Source organism: Equus caballus, chromosome 14 (assembly GCF_041296265.1).
Source record: "Equus caballus isolate H_3958 breed thoroughbred chromosome 14, TB-T2T, whole genome shotgun sequence".
NCBI classification, from domain to species: domain Eukaryota; kingdom Metazoa; phylum Chordata; class Mammalia; order Perissodactyla; family Equidae; genus Equus; species Equus caballus.
This window is the reverse complement of record NC_091697.1, coordinates 100,824,792-100,849,790: the sequence shown is the minus strand read 5'-3', so window position 1 is coordinate 100,849,790 and position 24,999 is coordinate 100,824,792. Positions and strand designations below refer to the sequence as shown.

The 24,999-nt window shown below is 37.0% G+C and overlaps 1 protein-coding gene across 2 annotated transcripts in view; it reads left to right on the top strand.

Moving 5' to 3' along the window:
- The window catches only part of MSH3 (mutS homolog 3), a 157,849-nt gene that overhangs the window by 71,917 nt on the left and 60,933 nt on the right, over positions 1-24,999 (top strand). For both annotated transcript variants that reach the window (XR_011425697.1, XM_001503855.5), the window contains exons 13-18: positions 3,213-3,345; positions 9,896-10,083; positions 10,811-10,979; positions 16,764-16,828; positions 19,247-19,363; positions 24,236-24,343. Coding sequence is in view for 1 of the 2 variants with exons in the window: in XM_001503855.5 (XP_001503905.3) it covers positions 3,213-3,345; positions 9,896-10,083; positions 10,811-10,979; positions 16,764-16,828; positions 19,247-19,363; positions 24,236-24,343 (780 nt within the window). In the remaining variant the exon portion in view is untranslated. The remainder of the gene's footprint in view (positions 1-3,212; positions 3,346-9,895; positions 10,084-10,810; positions 10,980-16,763; positions 16,829-19,246; positions 19,364-24,235; positions 24,344-24,999) is intronic.

Sequence of the window (24,999 nt, the reverse complement as noted above, 5' to 3'; positions counted from 1 at the left end):
CCTAACGTGTATTGGGTAGTTACTCTGTATGAGGCACTGCGCTAAGTGCTTAACATGTCTTTTTTCATTGAATTCTCATAACAACTCTCTGAGTTAGGGACCATTATTATCCCCATTTTATAGATGGAGAGACTAGGGCAAGCCTAAATAACTGGTAAATGGTAGAGCCTGGATTTCAACTGGGGTCACCTGCCTTCTCAGCTCAAATTCTTTCCCTCTGAGCTGTTACCTCCCTGCCACGTGAAGGCTGGGTTCAAACCAAAATGATTCATAGGGAGCATGCTTTTGCCTGTGCTGTCACTAGGCTAAAATAAAACCCACTACCTTTGTATTTTCCCAGATTGCAAATCAATTTAGTACAACCTTTTCAGTCTGTTTTTAAAAAATCTTTTGGAAGACTTCGTAAATATGATTTAGGTTTTTATTAACCTCTTTTGCTTTTATCTTTCCATATCTCAGGCAACCTTTTTAATTTGGGGGAAAGTAGCTATCTTTGTAGGCTGTTTTATATGATCACAGATGGCATCATTTTATCTGTCCTCATACCATCTGTAGCATCAACTTAGTGTATTCCACTTGGTGTCATCTTTCATTTATGTGAGAGTGAGTTATTAAAATAAATCTTTATATTTGTATAGAATTTTGGGTAAACGTTAGGGTAAAACATTGATTTATTTTATCGCAACAGTAGTATGTAAAGAAAATTTATGTTTTTTCACCTCATCTTGATTTACTTTAGTCTTTGAAATTGAATTGAATTGAACTGAATGACTACTTGTTGAGCGCATATTGTGATCTTGGAACTGTGCGAATGAAGAGATGATCCCTGTTCTCACTGAGCTTACGATCTAGCAGAAAAGACTGTGAAGCAGTAAATGGAAAGAAAATAGAAGGTGGTATGGAAAAGGATGGTAAAGGATTAAATCTGGTCTAGTGAATCTAGAAAGCCGTTTTGGGGGAAGGGTGAGTAGGAGTTTGCCAGAGAAAGTGGAGCTGTTAGGCGGGAGGAAAGAAGAAAAGAGTCTTCTAGGCAGAGTGAATGGCAAATGAGAAAGCCCTGATGTCAGAGAACTTGGAGTGACCAAGATGCTGGAACACGTTCATTATGGCTGAAACTTAGAGTGAGAGGAAGAGAGTGACAGGTGATCTGGGGTAAGACTTGAGGAGTAAACAGGGATCAGTTGTCTTATAGATCTGTTAGGGATTCTGGATTTGAATCTAAGGTTAATGGCAAGTCAATGATGAGCTTAAAGCAGAGAGATGATATGAACAGATTTGTGTTCTAGGAAGACTGCTCAGGCTACAGTGTGGAGAATGGATTGGAAAAAGGGACAGAAGTGGGTGTGGGAGGAAAGTGAGGAGGCTGTTTTATTAGTCTTTGTGAGAAATGGTTTTTACTTAGACTAGTGTAATGGCGGGAGAGGTGGAGAGAAGTGGATGGCTTCCTGTGAGAATGGAGGAACCAGTCTGTGTGTCTTCAAAGCTCTGGCTTGTTTTACTGTGTCATGACAAACCAAATGCCTCTTCTACACAACAGAGCGTAAGCCGGAGAAAAATGGAACAAAAATGAGATTGAAGTTAGTATCCGTATCATGAATACGCATGACCTTACAGAGTAGTTTAAAGGGTAGCAAGGATAAAAGTACTCAATTAATTACAAAGTACTCAATTTAACAGTAATCTAGGCAGGATTCTGCTGTGAGGTTTGCCCTTCACCTCAGTGTGTGTGATATCAACAGAACTTTGATAGATAAATGTGTGCTCACTAGCTGATGTCTCCTCCCACCCCCCAATGTCAGTTCATTCCTTCCTTTGCTTGTTTGTTCATTCATTCATGCAAAAAAACAATTACTGGGGCTGGCCCGGTGGCGCAGCGGTTAAGTTCGCACGTTCCGCTTCTCGGCGGCCCGGGGTTCGCTGGTTCGGATCCCGGGTGCGGACATGGCACTGCTTGGCAGCCATGCTGTGGTAGGCGTCCCACGTATAAACTAGAGGAAGATGGGCACGGATGTTAGCTCAGAGCCAGGCTTCCTCAGCAAAAAGAGGAGGACTGGCAGTAGTTAGCTGAGGGCTAATCTTCCTCCAAAAAAAAAACAAAAACAAAAACAAAACAAAACAAAACAAAAAAAACAATTACTGAGGGCCCACATCCACTAGATATGTTTACTTATCTCAGTCTTTAGTGTCATGTATGGCCATTATACCTAGTGTAGGCCTTTGATGTTTATAGGTACTAGATAGGCCATGTCTCATTTAGGACACGTTTAGTCAGTCAGGTTTCCATTTTAAGTTGACAGTACCTCACCATTTTTTCCCAAGTGGCCCATTGCTTAGGGAATAGCCACTGATAAACTCCTGCAGCCCTGGTCTCCCATGTCTCTTGATGTTATGTCCTCTGTACTTGCTGCTCCCAGCCTTTGCTCAGGCTCAGTATGTCAAATCCCGTTTCAGTCAAATAGTTGATCACTTCAACCACCACCATCAAGTCTTCTATCAGATAGTTGGTTAACTGAGTGAATTGGTTTTTGACCAAGATGATCAGTCATTTCAGTCAGAGTAGAAAATCAGTTGCCCATTGTAGACCTATTATCTTAGCCGAGGTAATGCAAGCAGGTGTAGCAAATAAATCCTCAATCTCAGTGGTTTAAATGCAATAAAAGTTTATTTCTTGCTAATGTAAAGTCCAGTTGGTAGCAATGAGGGAGTGGAAGGTTTTCTGCTCCACTTACAGACCAGGCTGATGAGTCAACGAGAGCCTCACAGGATTGCCCTGGGCTCAACATCTAGCTGGCAAAGGAGGAAAGACTGAATGTGAAGATCCACAGGAAATTTTTATGGGCCAGGACTGGAAGTGGCTTGATCATTCCTACCCACATTTCATTGGCTAGAACTTGGGTATGGGTCCATGACCATACCTAACTGCAGGGGAACCTGGGAAATGTAGTCTCTGCGTTTGCCGGGGGGCGGGGTGGGGGTGGGGGGAGAAAACCTAATGAGCCAGTCCTGCCCCACCTAGCTAATGACTTCCCTTGCATGGTATCTGCTCTTTGATTCAAATGCTAAGGGGCAGGGAGGGTCCAGAGATATGGAGGAGCAGTCCCCTTTTTGCTGTTCTAAGTGACCACAGCTACAGTGCTGGGCATTAGAGAGGGAACCGTCTACAATGTGAATTCTTAACATATCTGAAAACTGCTATTGCTCTCTTCTCACAGGGACATAAATGCTCGACTTGATGCTGTATCTGAGGTTCTCTATTCAGAATCCAGTGTCTTTGGTCAGATAGAAAATCATCTACGTAAATTGCCCGATATAGAGAGAGGACTCTGTAGCATTTACCACAAAAAGGTAAGTGTGATAGAAATCAAATCTGTTAAACCTGATTATGTTCTTCAGCATGAGGATACCAGATATTAAAGGAAAATGTCTTGGAGCTTTATTGCTATTTTATTTTGTAAAATCTTGCAGATAACATAAGAGAATCCTCAGAAGTTTTAATCGCACAAATTAAGGTTATTCCAATTTTTGCATTGTGAAAAGTAAAATTTCCTGCTTCTGTTAACTATAGAAACACATAGAGGCCCTTCTGTCGTAATACAGGATATCCTCATGTTTCATCTTCAAAGTGTGGACCACCATCAAAATAGGAAATTTACTTAGACTAGTTACTTTTTAAAAGAGATGCCATATTTCTTTTGACCTCAGAACAACTTTTTACTGGATTCAACCAAAGGAAAAATCTGCCAGTAGAATATTTATGGTGGTATTAATATGCAAACAAGTTTAGAATTGTAGGTAGGTAGAAAGCATTATTTTGTTTTTTGTCACTTAAGGTGTGCAGTGTAAGTCATAACAATCACAAGAGAAGTTTTCCACACTTAGGAAATAATTTACTTTATCTTCAAAATATGCCTAAAATTTAAAAAATGATCAATTAGTTATATTTATAATTGTTAATAAACTTTTTATAGTGTTTTACCAATTACAGAAACCATTCACGTATATTAGACCCTTTGTTCCTTGTACAAACTTTATGAGTTGAGAAGATACTGTGTTCATCACCTTCTTACTGATGGGAAATTGTGTGAACTGCTTTCTGTATGGATGTAATGTTACAACAGCTTGCATTGTCTTGGCTAAAATGATGATGCTGGTTAGTAACTTGCTAGTAAGTAACAGAATTAGTATTTAAACAAAGATCCTTCACTGGGTTTTTAGTGGCTCCACTTTTGCACACTACCATTTTTGTGATAGTAGTTTTGATTACCATTGCATTTTTTTCCTGGTGGTCCCTACGTAAGCACATTTTTTCCCCCAAATGTAAATCCTTGCCAATTTAATAATTCTATTATAGAACAAGTTTTATTTGCTCAAATTCTGGTTGTGACCAATTTTTCATTTGTCTTAACTTTTTAAAGGCCTTTTCCCCCACAAAGTTTTACTAGAACGATAAGTACTGCTTCTGAGAATACTTGCAGTGCCCAAGAGGACTTACGTAACTGTTCCATATGCTTAGCTAAATTTGAAAACAAAGAACAAGCCAGAATTGGGAAATAGTGATCCCCAGGAAAAAATGCATGAGTTGCTTATGGGGTCAGTGGAGTCTGTTGTACCATGATTTGATGCACTGTGTTGTTTTGCTGGCAATAGCAGAGGCTGTCCTGAGAGTTGGAAGTTTGATGGTTGACTTTTTTGAGGCTGCAGAGTGGATGTCAGACCATTTGTTACTTTGCATCCTTGGCCCACTGCCTAGCAATCAGTGCATCTGACCCTTCAGATCTCAACAACAGACCTCAAGCGCCTCGACTTCTTCCCTTGAAAGGATTCCTTGACACAAAATAGAGATTTTTGTTTTTCTCAAGAGAAGATAGGAGCAAAGCTGAAAAAATTATCAATCGCTAATCAGAAGAGCTGAGTCACAACATCCAGGCGTCAAGATGGCAGCATCATTCCGTGCTGCTGTGATTTGTATTTGGCCTTGCTGCCTCTCTTTAAACTTAACTTTGATGTTTGCATTTCATACAGTTTGTGTATTGTAAAAGTTTAAAAACTCTGGTAAAAGTCAGAATCTAATTTTTTTATTGAGATATAATTGACATATGACATCATATTAGTTTCAGGCATACAACCTAATGATTTGATATGTATGTATTGCAAAATGATCACCACAGTAAGTCTGGTTAGCATCCATCACTACACATAGTTGCAAAGTTTTTTTTTTTCCTTGTGATGAGAACTTTTAAGATCTACCTTAACAACTTTCAAATATACGATACAGCATTGCTAGCTGTAGTCACTGTGCTCTGCATTACACCTGCAGGACTTATTTATTTTATACGCAACTGGAAATTTGCACCTTTTGACCACCTTCACCCATTTCACCCACCCCTTCCCTGCCCCGCCTCTGGCCACCACTAGTCTGTTCTCTGTATCTGTGAGTTTGGTTTTTGTTAGATTCCACGTATAAGTGAGATCATACAGTATAGAATCTAAATTATTTTAAAAGTGACCAATAAGCAGAGCAAGAATTACTTTTATTTTAGAGTTTCAAACTACACTAAAGGAACTTATGACTCACTCAGAAGCTGTTCCTTGTTGCTGTTTTAATGTTTACACAAGAATGTGCCTAAAGATTGATGTGAAAAGTGAAGATTAGAAATGATTTGGTAACACACCAACTTTAGGAAGTCTAAATGCTTTAAACCAAGTTTTTATAGATTAGTTAGCTGGCTCTTGGAACACACCATCAAACACACGTCTGTTCTTTATTATTAGATTACTCTAAATAAGCTTCTGCTGTATGCACCAAATGGTGAGTGATATCCTGGGTGCAGGCTGTGCCAATTATGTGAAAGTCATAAAATGGTAAGGAGCACTGTTGGGATATTGTGGAAGTGGTAAGCCTAGGCCATATGGCTGTGTGGAAAGTGCCATGGAATAGGCACAAATAGGTATTTTTATGATGATAATAATAGAGGATACCAAGTGGGCCAACTCTGAAATAAAATAAACACTTCTTTTGATAGTAAAACTTTAAATTTAAATCTTACAGGATAGTGCTAGGCATAGGACCTCATATTAACTTTGCTCAAGAACTCTTTTGTAAGGAAGTGATACATAACTGCTGAGGTTGGTGAGTACATTTAAAGGATTATAGCACTTAGTAAATGTTGAAAGGAGAGTGTTTCCAGAATTTTGTAGGCAAGAGTAGTTTCTTAGCCAGACTGGTATAAGCCCAAAGCCACGTTTTCTGTATGGAGCTTAGGCTGGAGTTCTTCCAGTCCTGTGCTGGCCTGCCTCTGCACTTGTGGGTTTTGCTGCCCAAAATGGGGTTGAACATGAGTGACTCCAGGAGCAGCTCCCTTATCCTTATCCTCAGTTTCCCTGCAGCTCCGTTGAGTTGTTTAGCTGAGGAAACTTGAGAACAACCTGCCTTGAGCACTTAGGACTGGATTGCCAAGCTCTCCTGGTTTTCACTTAGCTGCTGTTGCTGACTTAAACTTTATCATGTCTGGGTGTGAAAACTCAAACCCCTTCTTGCCTCTCAAATTACAGTAATTGCAAGAGATTATTATTCAAAAATTATATTGAGAATGTTTATTTTCCCTTCTTCACTCTTGTTAGAATGTATCATTAAGTGACTCTTGGCCAAAAAGCTTCTAGGCTCCACATTTATCCAAACAGTCCAGCTTCCTATATGTCTCTTTCCCAGCAAACAGTGGCCTTTCTGGAGAAGAGGTGCGTTATGATGCACTTTGAACTCAACTTTTGTTCAGTTGGACCTAATTTCTTATTTTTCTCATAATTTACTTCATTCCTTATAGTTAATAATTGTCTTTCTAAATGTGTTCTTAGCATTAGTCCATTTTATAAATACTGCTTATTATGTGTACTTATCGTTACATAACCATAAATTGCCCTCTCATCTCAAGATGTTTATTTTTCACCAAATGTTCTGTTAATTTCATTTCCTTGAGCCTTCTAACCTGACTCAATCTGGACTGGTTGCCCCCTATACCTGTTGTATAGCTATGTTCTTAGATTCCCTTTATTTCCCTTGAATTGAATTTCCTGTTTTCTGTATTCCATGACTTCCTCTTGGTTTATTCCTTCCTTTTGGTGGAGTACATCCTGTAGAAGCATCCTGAGAAGGAATATTGGAAGTAAACGTTTTGAAACATGGATGTCTGGAAATGCCTTTTTTCTACTCTCACATTTGATTGGTAGTTTGACTGGGTACAAAATTCTAGGCTGTGAATTATTTTCCTTTAGAATTTTGTGTTACTCCATTGTCTTCTAGCTTTTTGTATTATTGTTGAACAGTCTGGAGTTATTCTAATTCCTGATTCTTTGTGTGACTTTTTTTTCTCCCCTTCTAGAAGTTGGGAGACTTTCTCTTTGTCCCCAGTGTTCTAAAATTTCATATTGATTTGCCATGATTTGGTTCTGTTTTCATCCATTGTATTGGGACCTTTCAATCTGGCAACAAAGTTCTGGGAAATTTCCCTGAATTGTTTTTTTGATGATTTCTTTCTTTCTGCAACTCTATGATTTGAATTGATTGTCTAACTTTCTTCTGTATTTTCTATCTCTTTACACTTTTGCTTTACCTTCTTGGAAATTTTATCACCTGGATCTACTACCTCTTCTGTTAAATTTTTCATTTCTACCATCATAGTTTAATTTCCAAGAATTTTTGAATTTTTGTTGTTTTTTTGTTTTCTGAATGTTCCTTTTTTTTTTAAATAGCATCCCATTCTTTCGTGATTGCAATATTCTATGTTTAACTGAGGATATTATTAATAGCATTCTTTTAGAAGTTTTATTTTACTTGTATAGGCTCTGTTCCCACTAGTATTTGTTAGTTGATTGATTGTTTTGGTTTTTGCATTTAACGTTAGGATTTTTTATCTCGTGTCTGATCATTTTTAAAGAGTGGAGGACTGAAATGCTGACAGGAAGGTCTTGTAGATGATGTGGCTTACAAAATATGAGGTGAGCTGTAGAGTGAACCAGCTGGTCCATTTCTTGGGAGAACTCCTGCTGTAAGAGCTTCAGGGTTTTCCTCTGGGGTTTGTGAGATCCCCCCAGGGACTCTGCCAGTCTCCTGACTGGCTAACAGTGTTCTGGGAGCTAGGTGGGGACAATTGGGAATCTCAGCATTCAGTTTGTGACCATTCCCTTAATCCCTTGCTTTTGGTGGTACTCTCATCCTTCACTGTGCCTGAAACTGGTTCAGACCCCATGTTTTATCTTCTCCAGAGGATAAAATTAGTCTCCTGCAGCGTAGGAGAATGGTGGTTGCAGAGGGACCTGGAGGGGAATAGAAGATCAAGGGATTGAATTGCTTCCTAATTCACTTTCAGCCAATTGTTTTCTCCCCCATCCTCAATGTCCACTTCCAAAGATAATTTGTGCCACCAGTTCTGAGTTTTTTAGGATTCTTGGTGTAACTTGAGTCCTAGTTTTCCTCACAACCAGCTTAACATTCAAATACCTTGAGTCTTCTAAGTCAGTTACCACTTGTTCATTTACTTTATAGCTGCTAAGATGTTGTTGCTATTATCTTTTACTCCTAGTTGTTCTTGAGGTTTTATGCCTTTTTAAACAATCTTGGACTTTAGTTTCAAGATAGAGTGAAACTAGATGCACTGGTTTAGCCCACTCTCTTTATCAGAAACTCCAAAAGTAAAAATTATTTATGTTCATGTTAAAAAATTACAGCAGTATCCAAAGGTATAAAATAAAGAATAAAAAGTCTGCGTCTATCATCCCCCACATACCCACTACCCAGAGGTCACTAAAGTCAGTTACATGTGTACCTTTCCAGACATTTTTATTTATATTTTTATTTCTATAGGATAATGCATATAATTTAAAGAATCACAGATGAAATTTTACTGATGTAAATACATATATGGTATATAGTGTAAACATATACTATGTATATTTAATATATGTTGAAATTATGGAGTTCCATATTGATCTGTACACAGTATGTACAGATGTCTTAATTTTTTTTAACTATTTCGTACTATTACATTGTATGAATTTTTCCTAATAAGACCTTAGTTGCTGGATATTTGCTTCTTTATTCATCCATTTAATATTATTACCAACAGTGTTACTATAAATACTCAGATACACACGTTTTTTTTTTATTATTAAAATATATTTTTAGTTAAATTCTTAAAAAGTGGAATTGTTTAGTCAAAGGGTATATGTACTTTTGTATTATGAAGTTATGACAAATTGCTCTTCAAAAAGATTGTGCTTCTACTAAGAGTATATAAAAGTATCTGTTTTATACCCGCTGTGACTTAGCTGTTATCAAGCTTTTAAATCTTTGACATTCTGATAAGTGAGAAATTTTGTCATTTTAATTTGCATGCCCTAATTGTGTGTGAAGTTGATGTGCTTATTGGATATTCTTTTTCTGTGAGCTGCATATTCCATTCGTTTAGCCATTATTCTTTGGATTATTCATCTTTTCTGTGTCGATTTGTAAGAGCTCATTATACCTGGAAGAATTTTTGCCCTCTATCTCTCATATGTCCTGCAGATATTTCCCCAGAAATGTCTTTTTTATTTTTACCATTGTTTGCTGTATTTTTGCTATATGGTCAATATATTTTAAAATGAAAAAACACGGAACAAGTATTTGCTTTACTATCCCTGGCTCAAATTATTTTGTTTTTAACTTTAACATTATTTTCTAAAGTGTTTAAACTACTAATTTAACATTTAGAAGGTATCAACAATACTTTATTCAGTTAACTAATTTATCCAATAAATTAAAATTTTCTTTTATTCTGATTCTGACTTTAAAAAGACCACTAATTAAGCTTCATTTTCGTGTATCTTATGCTATTTAGGTAAAAAATATTTCTGTTTTCAGTGTTCTACCCAAGAGTTCTTCTTGATTGTCAAAACCCTACATCACCTGAAGTCGGAATTTCAAGCATTGGTACCTGCTGTGAATTCCCATGTTCAGTCAGACTTGCTCCGGACGTTTATTTTAGAAATTCCTGAACTCCTCAGTCCAGTGGAGCGTTACTTAAAGATACTTAATGAACAAGCTGCCAAGTAAGTAGCAGACCCTTAGTTCTTGCTTTCCAGCAGTGAAATTAAAATAATGTTTTTGCCATTTGATGCGTCAATTCTTAAGCTTCTCTAGAAGTAATGATAGAAGTTGCATGTGAAATTAAAAATGCTTTTGGATGCTGACGGCCCTGTATTACAGCTGGAAGTAACACTTTGCTGTCTAAAATTCAGGCAGTTCGTCATCTGGGCAGATGCAATGCTTCTCCAGGTGTCAGAGGATGAAAAGATCAAGTCCAGGCAGAACGAGTAGCCGCAGTTTATTAATCCAGAAATGGATGTCAGATGGCTTCTGGTACTCATTTGCTAGATACCCAGGGATGGTCCGTCTCATATTTAGAAACTACAGAAGCAAAGTTATCCTTGAAGAGATGGTCATTTTACAATTCATCCCACAAAGAACTCTATATAAAAGAAAAACGATTTTACGTTTGTCTTTATTTTATGAATAGTCAAACAACAAATATTTAATTTTATCTCTTGGTTTCACCATGGGAATCATGACCTTGCAAAATGAAAATGATGTTAGACTAATTTTGTTTGTCTTTAAAGAAATTAAGAAATCCATAAATATTTCGTGGCAGACCTGGAATTAGAACGTTGTTTTCCTGACTTTCAACCTTTGGTCTTTTATTATTCTATGAAAAATAATTAATAATTGGTATAAGTAATATGCTTTAATATATGTATTTGCATTTTTTTGTTTTTTTAGAATTGGGGATAAAACTGAATTATTCAAAGACCTTTCTGATTTCCCTTTAATAAAAAAGAGGAAGGATGAAATTCAAGAAGTTACTCACAGGATCCAAAGACATTTGCAAGAAATACGAAAAATAATAAAAAATCCTTCTGCACAATATGTGACAGTATCAGGACAGGAGGTAACGTCAAACGTACTTTTATTTTGCATTAGTTTTCCTCAAGTAGAAAAGCTATTTTAAAATGTAAATAAAAATCTGAGCATAGGATGAAAGTATTCTTTTTTTTTCCAGATTTTCTGTTTTGTTCCTTGGAGATACGTTTTAATACCTTCTTTTGATAAGAATTATTTTAATAACAGTATTTTGTTTGTTTACTCTAGTGTCTTCATAAAATCATGCAACTTGATGTTACATGTATTTTAATATTATCTGTTGAAATTATATTTTAGAAAACCTTGACGATTGTAAATAATAGCTTACAGAATTCATTTACCCTAAGTCCAGGAGAGAGAAGTTAGTCTTTGCTCTCTGGCCTGCCGATGATAAAGTGATAACAAGTGAACCATCTACGTTGATTGGCTCACACAACGTAAATGGCAGGGCTCCCCTCTGAAGTTAGGAGTATAGCTGCTGAAAAAACAAAAAGCAAAACTGCAGTGAAAACCTGCATTTAGTGAGTCTCCCATAACATTATGGTGCTGTTTAGAATGTGTTTTTTGGTATGTGTACTTCTGCTTAAAGTTTGCTGTTCATATCTGAATGAGAATTGGGAAGAGGTGTGCTTCTTAAATGCACTGTGCCTTTCAGTCCTGCTCGGAGTCTTGAGGCAAGCCACCTCTACATCCTGTGTCTAATAAAATATGAAGATCCCAGCCGAGGGAATTTGAGAAGTTCTACCTCGTTAAAAAAGCAAAGTAGTGAATAATTTCTATAGGATGAACGTTTTATTAAGAATTTTAGAAAATAGATATTTTTCTAGGGGGGGAGAAGCTTAATTTCAAGTCAAATTTTAAATATTTGCATTGCTTTATGTATTTAGCAAAAAGATTGTTGATTTGTATGATTATTTGAAATACACTCTATAGTAAATTATAATATTTATTCAAATGTTTATTAATGTTGTGCCACTTAATAGACCGTTGATTAAGTCTGCCTGTCTTCTGGACTAAAGTTAAGATGTGTATCCTCAGGCAGACATTTCACAATGCCTTCCCCTTAGAGCTCTATGTAATAGAAAAACGATTTGACAATGTTTATACTTAGTCCCCCACCCCCACCCCCACTCCAAACAGGCGAATTTCAGATATTTAATTGTATTTCTTGGTTTCACTGTGCTTTGACCTTGCAAAGCAACAAGTGACCTTAGCACCACTATTCTGGGCTGTATGTTGAAAATGAGATGATCAAAACTGCTTAATCACGTTAATAAAAGATAGGTAGTAGAAACGTGGTTGCCTGGTATTACAGGGGGAAAGCTGAGTGTAGGTGCCAGCTCTACCGCTTACATGCCAGTGACCATGAAAGAGTCACATCTGTTGTGGTGAGACTGCTGCGAAGACCAATTGAGTTAAAAATGCATGAAAGGGCTTTCTAATAATAAAGCACCGTGCAGTGTTCTTCAGAGGATAATCATAGTAGTAATTACCATTTACCAAGCACCTGTTAAAGTTCAGAATGGTGCGAATTGCCTAACAGATATTATTTAATCCTTGTAACAACACAAAAGGGGGTTGGTTGTTCCCATTTTTCAGGAAGGAAAACTGAGGCTTACTGTAGTTAGGTGAGTTACCCAGGTCAGAAGCCCAATTCCAGCCCAGGTGTGCCCAACTCCAGTTTGTTTACCATGTCTTTATTTCACTGTACTCACAAATATTAACGCGAGGGATTGTCAACAGCATGGATTTTATTTGATAAAATCCAGACATTTTAGAGCTCATACTATTCAAACCAAAATAAAGCTTAAGTCTTGGGAAGACAGTACTGGATTCAGTTGGCAGTTTTAAAGTAAAATTGGGTAAAACTGATGAGGAATTCATAAGGGATACTAGATTAGTTCTTCTTTATCAGTGTAACATTGAAGTTTAAGAAAAAACACAGCTTGGAGATCAAGTAATTGGATTACACATGATTAGGGAGGAAGATAAATTATCTTCTTCTTTACTTAGCCTTCACTAGGTTAAGGTGGTGAGTTTGAGGCAAAACATTTCTTAGTCATTAACAGTAGTCTGGATGCTTGCTAGATTTTAAAACCCTTTAGAACTTTAGTACTATGTCAATACAGAATCACTTTTACAACATTTTTGGAGAATTAATACCTCTACTCATTCAAACACCAAATGAATTCTGTATATTCAGCAGTTATCAAATTCTGTTTAAAAAAATTCAACTAAAGCCATCAGCAAATTATTTGGAGATACTTAAAGGACTAAGAACAGACTTTGTCAAATATTACCTCTGATAGGTGAGGAAAGAAGCAAGAAAAACCCTTATTTTATATATAGATGGGCTTCTTATTTTAAACTTTCTGAAATTTTATTTCCATATATGTAATTTTTCTAATAATTCTTTAAAAACCTGTGAAAGCAGCCCACATGGTACTGGATCTTGTTATTATTAGTAAAAATAGAGAAATAGATAGACTGTCAGGCCAGTGTTACTTTTGACAACATTCATGTTTCACCTCTGTTCACAATTTTTAGGTGCAGGTGTACCTCGGAGCTGTTGTGGGTTCGGTTCCACACCACTGCAATAAAACAAATATTGCCGTAAAGCAAATCACATGAACTTTTTGGTTTCCAAGTGCATAGAAAAGTTATGTTTACACTATACTGTCGTCTGTTAAGTGTGCAATAGCATTATGTCTGAAAAAATCAATGAACATAACTTAATTTAAAAGTACTTTATTGCTAAAAAATGCTAGCCATCATCTAAGCCTTCAGTGAGTCATAATCTTTTTGCTGGTGGAGGGTCTTGTGAAAAAGGGTATTGTGCTGCGAAGCAGAGTAAAGCGAAACACAGTAAGACGAAGTAAGCCTGGACTGTTAGAATATGAAGCCTTATTGACTATGGTGCATTACTGTCTCTGACTCTGACTATATTGGTTTATGAGAAAATCATGAGAGTAGAAGCTTACATAGCTTTACATAATTAGTTCACCGTTTCTGTGACAGTCTTTCTCATATTTTATGAATGTAGAGTATTGTCTCAATCTTGAATCAAATATGGAATGAATATGGGGTGATATTTAGATTTGGGGCAGTATTGATAAGTAATAGCATTCTTAAGGAAAAGGAAAGAAATATTGGGGGGAAATATTTACAAAAAATTTCATTAATTCACAACGTGTATCGTATCCAAATATCTGCTTAATATGTTTAAGATGTGGAAAGCATTCTCTAAGTCTTACTTGTAAATAAAAAATATTTGAAAATTCTTCAGAGAGTGAGAAAGAAAAGGAGGGAGAGTAGGAATGGGTTAAGTGTGGTGTTGGGGGAAACAGGCAGCAGTTTCTGGAGTGAGTTAAGAATTTTAGCAAACTTAGCAGTGATGTCAGCCCAATGATACCACAGGCTGTAGTTTGAGTAACAACATCTGACATTTAACCAAGACAGTGTTGGATCTCCTGAGAAGAATATGAGGGATTGTTAGAACGAATCAAGACAGACTTCTCACGTCAGCACCTGAGAAACGAAGTCAGGAGCTATAGAGCAGAGAAAGTTGCTGTGAGAACGCTCTAAGGTTTCTGAAATATATGTTAACTTCCAATTTTAGTTAGGTTCCTTTTCTTTAGCGATAGGATCCTTAAACCAAAGGCTCATCTGCTCATTCTTAGAGCTTTGTAAAAGGAAATAGAGAGAAAATTTCCTATTCCATAGCCAGTGTAGAAGAGAGAAAAACTGCTAGTTGATGACGATGCTGAGGAGAAACATGGGCTGAAAAGAAGAGGACACACAGGACCAGCTCCTGTCTGAGGAAGTGACCCCAGCGGTTTAACAAGCAGGAGGTCCACATAGCTTTCGTGGTTCTCACTGTGTGTATTCTGCATCCTGTGCGGGCTCTGTATCTGGCTTGCTTGAGTTGCTGTGGTCCTTAGAGTAGACCTTTGATACGTACAGATTGAACAGCTGTCTGTGACCGTGACCAGTAGCAATTTGTAATGTGTATAAGGTACAGATTTGAATCCAGCACTGCGATGCTGTGGTGTTATGGCAAATTGCTTAAGGAAGCCAGCCTAGCCGGCTGCCCCTGACCTCGTTGAGGCAGTTTTAGCTTCTTTTAAAACTTTCCATCATCGCTTAGGCAGGAGCTCCTGTGAACCTCTGCGTTAGTCATTATGGAGCTCGGTTTGTCCTTCCCAAATACCAGCGATCTGCTGTGGTCCTGAATCTTGCTGTTTGCCTTTGGCACAGTTCTTCCCAGAATTATTTTATAAAAAGATCGATACGTCTTCTCATAGACATTTAAAAATAATATTTAAGCAGAATTTTTTAGCATACTCTTAAAGTGATTTTATCTTTCCCATCAATGGTATTTATTTTGTGGGTTTTTTCCTCAGTTACTTTTTGTAGCCAAAGGGGATTTTAGACTCTTGACTCTTAACTGCTTAACTGGGTGTGGCAGATTTGGAATTGTATTAATTCCTTTCTATGCAAGAGGACATCATTAGTTCCAAAATTTTTGTTAAGGATGAAAATTCTTAAAATTAACCATTACTTCCTATTAAAATTAATAAAAGCTATAGTGTTTCTATTACTACAAAAGTGAACTCAAGAGCTAGGCTGATACTGTTAATAATTTGCACTTTATAAATACCTGAAATGTTATAAAACTGGTATATGTGAAAAAATTCCTGTAGCCGTCTCAAAACTAGTGGGAGCCACAGAGCTTCTGGGTTCCATCCTGTACAAAATAGATGAATGTGTTTGTTTATTTAAATAAAACATTGAATTTCATTGCAGTAATGCAGGAAAGGGAGCAGGAAGAAGGCAGATATATAACCAATGCTAAAAATGAAGGGTGTGATAGAAGAAGTTGATTTCACTTGCTTCCTGGCTGATTTCAGAAAAGCTTGCTTGCAGAGCACAGTTGGAGCTATAAAGATGTAGTTCTTATATGTGAATACTTAAAGAAAACACTCATGGGAAGAAATATCTGCCTCCCTTGATAGTTGAGGAAGTCAGCGCTTTTTTATGAGCATACTTTTTAAATTTTTTTTGAGGAATATTAGCCCTGAGCTATCATGTGCTGCCAATCCTCCTCTTTTTGCTGAGGAAGACTGGCCCTGAGCTAACATCCATGCCCATCTTCCTCTACTTTATATGTGGGACACCTACCATAGCATGGCTTGCCAAGCGGTGCCATGTCTGTACACAGGATCCGAACCAGCGAACCCTGGGCCGCCGAGAAGTGGAATGCGTGCACTTAACTGCTGTGCCACTGGGCCGGGCTGTTATGAGCATACTTTTAGAGGACTTAGGTCCCCTGGATAAAAACTATTATAATAAATCCTCTTCTGTTCAGAATAGGGGATGGGACTATATCTCAAACTAGTATAACATCTAATGATTGAATATTTTAAAATTTTATGTACTTCCAAATTCAGTCTTATCACTGAGTAATAGAATTCTTAAGATAAGTGGGTACTGATAAATGAAAGAGGTCATTTAAGAAGAGTCACTATTTGTAGCATGCACATAATGTTATAAACGTTAAAGCACCAAGTTATATCCTTTATTACAGACTTTTTGCTCAAAACAAATTATACTTTATTCCAAGTATTAAAACCCTAATTAATAATATTTGATTGTACAGACATATACATGAACTCTCCCAATAGCAATACTGGATTTACTTTGAATGTTTAGAATATTATTTACTAAACTTGTTTAGCACAGTTTTGAGGAAGCTTTAAAAATAGAATGGTTAATCATTTAAATATCTAACTTTTATTTATATTTATTTTAGTTTTTGATTGAAGTAAAGAATTCTGCTGTATCTTGTATACCAACTGATTGGGTTAAGATTGGAAGGTAGGTTTAAAAATACATTTTTTTCTTATTAATGTGAATTATAATGACATCTGTGTACCTGTATACTACTGGATTGGTAATCACCACATCTCTGACATTAAAGGCAATTCTTCCCCTTTGATTTTCTTATGGTGCTTTTAACCAAGAAATAATTATTTTAAACTTCTTTCATCCTTGATTTTAAAACGTTTTTTCCAAAGTGTACCTTACTTGTATATATTTGTTTTCTTGTTTTGTAAATGACTGTTTTATTCTTATACCTCAGAGTACTCTTTAAACACATGACAAAAAGAGAGTTGAGGAGCCTTCAATTGTAAGATTAATTTGGTTCCTTGGACTTCTTGATGAATGCTATACCTGACATTTCTTTTAAGAAGCTGAAATTTCGTTTTCTGCCTCACTGAGCTCCACATTTCTTTATTCTTAATGCCTTCCATGGCACATAGTTATAATAGTTCTTTACATCTTCTTTTTGGTAAGTTGTATCATGAATTGATGAAAATAAATTAATTTAAAAAAGTTAGAGAAGCACATTGAGACTCCTGTGGTTAGGCATTTATCCCCAGGAGGGGACTCACTGAAAGAGGTGGCATCAGATGTGTATACTCCTGTGAGCAGTGTCCTTTGTGGAGTGCTTATTGCTGCTGTCATTAGTGTGTTTGCATGAACTCAAGATGGAAATGTTACATTTGCCTGAGAGATGATACGTAGCAGGTGATGGTAGGAAGGAACTCTGCATTAGGGATGGAAGAAAGTTTTGACATGATGTGTGAATGATTGTTAATTTATTATTTTAATTCAAAAAGAGAACTATTTGTTCTCTATTGCTGCTATCAAAGGATCCTGGAGGCACAGTCATGGGTTTCTTGAGCTCTAATACCATCTCAATACCAACCTGTCCTGTGTTAAGGACAGCTGTAATTGAGATTTGAGAATTGTTGATTGTAGGGGATATTTTCTCTCTTTGCAGGCCTTCTTTCCATGATCTGCTTTTGTCCTACACTACAGCTAATGAATGGAAATGTGCTTTGTGAAGAAAAATTACTAAAAATCGTGTTAATCTAGCTAGAACAATAACTGAAATGTTTCACTAAATGTTTTGTCAGAAGAGAAAGCTATGATAAATATGTTTGCACAGAAATCTAGATGACATACCTTCAAAGTAACAAGCAGGCTTGAATCACTGCCAGCATCTTTTGAACATTCAATGATGTAAATTGAATGAATGAATAAGATGATTTATAGAAGGTTCATTGCTGTTTTTTATCTTTGTTTGACCATCAGAACCTTGACAGGGGTAGGTTAGAATATCGTGAGCCAGAATTCAGATGTGAAAGGCTCGCCCCCAGTCCAGTAACTTGCCAAATTAAAGATAATGGTGACGGTGTATTATGGGAGTTGGGGAGCAAACAAAGATCAGAGTACACTCTGTCATCACCTGGCGGTGACTCAGCCCTGACCTTGTCTTCTGAAAGGTCCCGTCATAGTAATAAATCAACAGCAGTAACAACCACCACCACCACGGGTGTGACAGCTCCTCAACCTTGAGTACCGCTGAGATAGGTACTCTGCTAAGCACTATCTGTTTGATCCTCTCAAAAGTCCCTGTGAGGTAGATACTGTCATTATCCCCATTTTATAGCTGAGGAAAGTGATGTTCAGAGAAGGTCACTTATATTTGCCCGAAGTCACACAGCTAGCAAGTCAGTGGCAGGGTTGGAGCCTTGGTCTGGATTCTCTGACCAGGAACGCATGACATCCCCCATTGTGCTCTCCAGCTTCTTGATGAAGAAGCAGAGCTTATGCACAAGCCTGGAAGAGGAGCATGTGGTCTTTCTGCCCATCCAGAACCACTGTGAATCTACAGTTGCATCATGAAGGACCTCTCTTCTTTGACTGCCTCCTGAATTAATGCCTTGCTGTTCTTTGCAATGCTTTATCTTTTTCTTTTTTCATTGGAATACTTCAGTCCTGCAGAAAACTATACAATATAAAGAATAATATGACCCTCACCAGTGTATCCACCTCCCAGCTTTGTCAGGACTTATTTTACCCTATTTGCTTCTGATCTTTCTTTTAAAAGCAAGCATTTTCAGTTAGTATAATTTAAAGAAAAGAAACTTTGTGCTTATGAAATAGAAATTCTAAACTTTGACCTCACCATATGGATATAGTTTGAAATGTATTCTAAAAGCTTCCTGAACAAAGTCCTGTGAACTGTAGTACTTTGTTTACAACAAAGATCTTTGGAATCAATAGAGTTCAGGACCATAATTAAAGAATGTTCTCTGTTTACAGCTATTTACTTTCAAGGTTCATCATAGAATAATAAATAACTGTTTTAGTTTTCTGAAGTGATGGCATTACTGATTTCTGAGTAACCTTGATTTCCTATTTATATTTTTCCCCCACTTCTAGCACAAAAGCTGTGAGCCGCTTTCATTCTCCTTTTGTTGTAGAAAATTACAGACATCTGAATCAGCTCCGGGAGCAGCTAGTCCTTGACTGCAGTGCGGAATGGCTTGAGTTTCTAGAGTGAGTTTACAGTGAAAAATATAATCTGACTTTTTGCTATGAGAAATAGACCGGAAAATCTTTCCATCAAAAAGAAAAGTAGAGATTACTGCTTGTGACCTGCCATAAAATAGTTGAGTACATGTGTTCTCTGATTTTACTTTTTATCCATTGAAATGTAGCTCATCTTAGTGAGAGACCAGATATACTTTATTGTTACTATACTGACATTTTGTTGCTAAAGATGTTTAGTGGAGTCACTTTTTGAAATTCCACCTTGAACTTTGTTTGCTTTTCTTATATAAAGGCTTAACATTTCCAGAGTTGGACAAGTATGGGTTAGTTTTGTTTTTATTATCTCCATTTAACTTTTTTTCTTATTTTTTTTTACATCCCTGTTTGTTTTCCCCCTAACTTTTTATTTTGAACAATTTAAAATTTGTGGGAAACTTGAAATGAGCACATATATACTCTTCACCTAGATTTATCAAGTGTTAACATTTTGCCACATTTGTTTTATATTTCTCTTGTATACTCTTTTTTCCTGAACCATTTGAAAGTAAATTTTAGACATTATAACATTTCACCCCCTAAATACTTAAGTATACATCTTTTAAAAATAAGGACATTTTGCTATATAATCTTAACAGCATTAATCACACCTAAGAAAAATTAATATTAATTTAAGAAATATTGAGTTCCCTCGGTTTCCCCCACCTCAGATCTTTAAATGAAAGATCTAATCAACTTTCACATGTTGCATTTGGTTATTTATGTTTCTTTAGTCTATTTGACTCTAGAATAATCCCCCATCTTTTTTTTCTCTTTGCCCTTTTCTTTTTTTTATGCTTTTTGGTAAGGAAAATTGGCCATGAGGTAACATCTGTTGCCAATCTTCCTTTTTTCTCCCCAAAGCCCCAGTACATAGTTATCTATGCTAGTTGTAAGTCATTCTAGTTCTTCTATGTGGGATGCCATCACAGCACGGCTTGATGAGTGGTGTGCAGGTCCACGCCCAGGATCCAAACCAGCGAACCCCAGGCCACCACAGTGGAGGGCACAAACTTAACCCCTCGGCCGTGGGGCTGGCCCTTTTTTGTTTTTTATAATATGAATTTTTTTTGAGGAGTCCTTACTGTTGTCCCAAAGAAGGCCTCATATTCTGGATTTATTAGTAATAAATTAATATTGTGTGTTCATATTGACAGGTTTAAGTCAGTGGTGTGCTGGTTAATGGTTAACAGCCAGATCTCTGGAAGAGTAGTGGTGTCTGTGGTGTTTGCTGGTTTCTGTAGTGTAAATACTCCCACCATGACTGATTTCAAGCTATTGCTGGACTGGACGTGGGAAGAGATGTGCACAATTGACTTTCTTGAGTCCTTAGGAGCCAGCTCTGGACCACCACTCATCTAAGAACTTTATGTATATTAGCTCATTATTCCTCACAAGGGCACTATGAGTGAAATATCATCATCTCCAATTTACAGATGAATAAAGTAAGATGCAGAAATAAGAAGTAAGTTGCCCACAGTAAGGGGCAGGATTGGAGCCTGGATTCAACCCAGGGTGTCTGCTGGTAGGAGGTGTGCCCTTTACCGTCAGGCTGGAGAGCCAGCCCATGATGAATGCATAGTTACCACTCTAACAGAAATCTTTCTGTTAGTCCTTTTCTTTAAAAACTGAAACAGTAAATATTCAGCGAGGTCCTTCAGGGAGCTTTATTCCATTTAAAGTAACCCATCTGACAAGTGAAATAAAAGAACAAAAAAGATATTATGTGACAGTTTTTAAAAGATAGTAAGTTGGCACCATCTCCTTTTGCCCAGGGGAATCTTGAATTATAGGATCAAAAAGAGATTCCAGTTTACTTATCCTGAATCTTTTGAGGTTATCTTTTGAATCCAGGGATGGAAATTTGGTCTAGTTAGTTCCTTTTCCAATTTACTTTCACTTTCCCATTTTAAGGGTTTTCAGAGCCCTTGAATCTCTCAGTTCTCCTGGCTTTTCCCTTAGTAGTATCACTAAGAACATGCAAAATAGGACTAAAATTACTCCTTTCAAACTTCAAAGGCCGCGTTCCAGGGTCCTGGGATTTGGTAAGGTAATTCATATTCATTCTGTTCAGGGTATACGTGAATTTATAGAGCTGGCTTATGTTCTCCCTGTCATTATTCTAGGTTAAAGAAAGTTCAGGTCTCCTGGGATAAAATCTTTGGCATTATCCTTGATTGTTTCTTTCTTTTTGTCCCTTTTTTTGTTATCAGTTTCCTGTTTGTCTTTTTTCCCTTTGAGATGTCTCTTTGATTTGCCTCTTCTCCTGTTCTTTTCTAGTACCCCACTGTCACCTCATACCGTTCTTACTGTATCAGCCCTCTGCCGGGCCCTTCTACCAAATTAACCCAGGAGAATTCTGCTTTCATCATAATCACACCTTTGCTGTAGTTGAGAGTTGCTAAGAGTGAGCTAACACTAAATACAGTATCACAGAAGAATCTGATATATTGCTCATGATATATTGCTAAGTGAAGAAAAGGATGCAAAATATTTGTGTTAAAGTATGATACAATTCTGTATGTGTAGATTCACATTTGTACACAGCATGCAAATCTTCGTATTTTTAAAGATTAAGTATATATATTCTTATTGTTATATTATTAATATGCTTATGGCCATTTATACATCTTCTTTGGAGAGAAGTCTACTCATATATGTAGTCTCTAATATTAACTGATTAGTTCTGGATATTGAGGTTCCTGGAGATTTTTTTCTTTTGAGGAAGATTAGCCCTGAGCTAACATCTGCCACCAATCTTCCTTTTTGGCTGAGGAAGACTGGCCCTGAGCTAACATCCATGCCCATCTTCCTCTACTTTATGTGTGGGACACCTGCCACAGCATGGCTTAACAAGCCATGTGTAGGTCTGCACCTGGGATTGCAACCAGCGAACCCCGGGCCGCCAAAGTGGAATATGTGAACTTAACCGATGTGCTACCAGGCCAGCCCCCCCTGGAGATTTTAATTTACTTTGCGCATACATAATTTCAAAAGTTTCTATAATGTACATATATTACTTTCAAAATAAGAAAAACATATTAAAATTTTTATCTACAAAAAGAATATTGGCTGAAATTTAGAGCATTTGCAGCTAGAGCCCCCACTTGAGAACAGCATTGATTGTTATGCACACTGTTTATTGAGGTGCCAGATTGTGTGAATATGATGTCATTCAAAAAATTAACCTCAATGATCCTGACATCAGAGGATTGAATACCAGTTATACAAATGTATTTTGTCTCTTACTGAGATGCTAACTGTTATGCATTAGTCATATTACTTTTGATCCAAATATTGCAAGAAATCAAGGCTGTGAGAAACTGTGAATGGAACCCTCTCTCTAAAAACATGCCTCTTCTTTTGTGTTCCAGAAAGTGGGCTGTGGGTATTGAATAATCTTCTTAACTGCAAATTTTTTAAAAAAATGAATTCTCTCTCTCATACAGTAGTTGAAATATTTTAGAAATGCATTTGCAAATAGCAGATAAAATGTTTTCCATTTTTATTAGCTTCACATATCATTGAGTAACATCTGGTGGTAGACTTTTCTGGCTGTCATAACAGCTTTAGAACCCAAGTGTCTCAATCTGCTTCCCAGGCACCCAGCAGTATCTTTTGGCCAGAGATTAAATCATAGTGCTTTGGCTTCCTCCTGAAGGTGGTTGGCAGCTTAGTGATGAAGTTGCATGCTGTTACATTATAAACCCTCTCTATTGGATTGTCACCTGAATTGCCCATTTTTCAAAGTATGGATAATCTCTCTGAAATTTGGCAAAGTATAGCAAATGGACAAAGACCAAGAAATCAAGCAAGGCTTTGTAAGAGATATGATGATGATATTTAAGGCTTATGATAGTTTTTCATTTTATTCATGTCTTATCTCTGTAATTGACATGAGAAAGAACATCGTTGTCCATATCAAAGTAATTACCTTATCATTTCCTTTTTTTTTTTTTAAACTGAAATGGTACCCACTGAGAGCCATGTCACTCGTTTTAATCCTGGAAATTAGAAGATCATTAGGGACAGTTAGCTTCAACCTAAGGCTGCTGGGTAGTAGCAAATTAGAGTCTTGGTAGCCTGGACAGGGCCTGAGAAAGGAGTGAAAGAAAAAATTGACTTTTTTTTTTTAGTGTCAAAGGTACTTGACACTCATCTCCAGAGATGCAAGAGCAGAAACATCAAATGTGGCTGCGCTCTGGTGAAAGACTGGTCAATAATTAGAACAGAGACAGAATAGGCCACAGTCCAAAGGGTAAATGAGTGGTCGGATCTAAAATTGAAGCTAGACCAGGAAGGCCAAGGCATGATCGCTGGGCAGCCACTCAGGAGTTTTGGGTCCGTGTAGCGTGTGGCATCTTCAGAACTCAGAGGCATTTTTAAGGTGGCAGTTGAGTGCTGCCTGTGTGATGCCAGGGGCCAATCCCCTTGTGTTTGGGCTTTGCACAGACTCTTAACACTATTAATGGGGTTCATACTGTTTGTTTTGGTGAATTTTAATTCAGTGAGAAATAGATAAATTATATTCATTATGCTCTGTCTACTCAAAGCAGTATAAAATATGCCATAAATATATTTTTAATATATTAATAGTAGACATCTTTGTATAGAAGCTCTTTTAAATATATATAATTCTATCCAAATGAAACAAAAGGAAGCCTGAGTAATCAAGCTATTAAACAGAAGAGTAGTTTAATGTAGTTTCCGTCTCTCTTAACTGCTAGATATGCCTGGTTATTTTGTTTATGCTCCTCTTAGCTAATAAAATGATTACTTACCGTACAGCTTTTATAGGTCTAAAGAATCGATTTGCTCACCTTTTTGTTGTTGCTTCTGCAGGAATTTCAGTGAACATTATCACTCCTTGTGTAAGGCAGTGCATCACCTAGCAACTGTTGACTGCATTTTCTCCCTGGCCAAGGTCGCTAAGCAAGGAGACTACTGCAGGTAATATATTTTTTTATTACTCCCCCTTTTCAGTGCTTTAGATCAGATGACATTATTCAGTTAATTTTATTGTTTTTATTACAAAATATTGAAATTACTCAAATATGTTGGACTCTTGGTAAAGCTGAATGTCATACACATATGGCTTGATATAAAATTAACAAATTCCTTTTCTTGCCTGCCCTATCATGGAGTACAATGAAAACAGATGTTCACTACAATTCTAGAGGTAAATGTTATATATTTCAATTTTTAAGTTTATGTGGGTGACATTTTTATAAAGGAGAAATCCTTTCATTTGTTAGCTTTGACTTGAGCACTTTATACTATGTTTAACTTTATAATTATAAAAGTCTCATTTAAGTATCATTTAAATCAGATATGAGTGAGACTCAAAGTATGATTCATTCTAAGGCAAATTGCTCTCTGTTGCTCTCAAATTGCCCTTCTAAGAAGTCTAAAATCTTAACCTTGAGCCGAATCTTCATCTCAATGCTTTGTCCTCCAGACCCACTGGGGTGGGCATCCTGTCTTGCAGACCCACTGGGGCTATAGTCCTATTCCCTTAGCTTTGCCGGGCAAAGAGCTCCAGGCCACCCTGCCCCCATGGTGGCTCTGTGCTTGGGCCATGCCTCTGAGGTGGTTCTCTGTGGTAG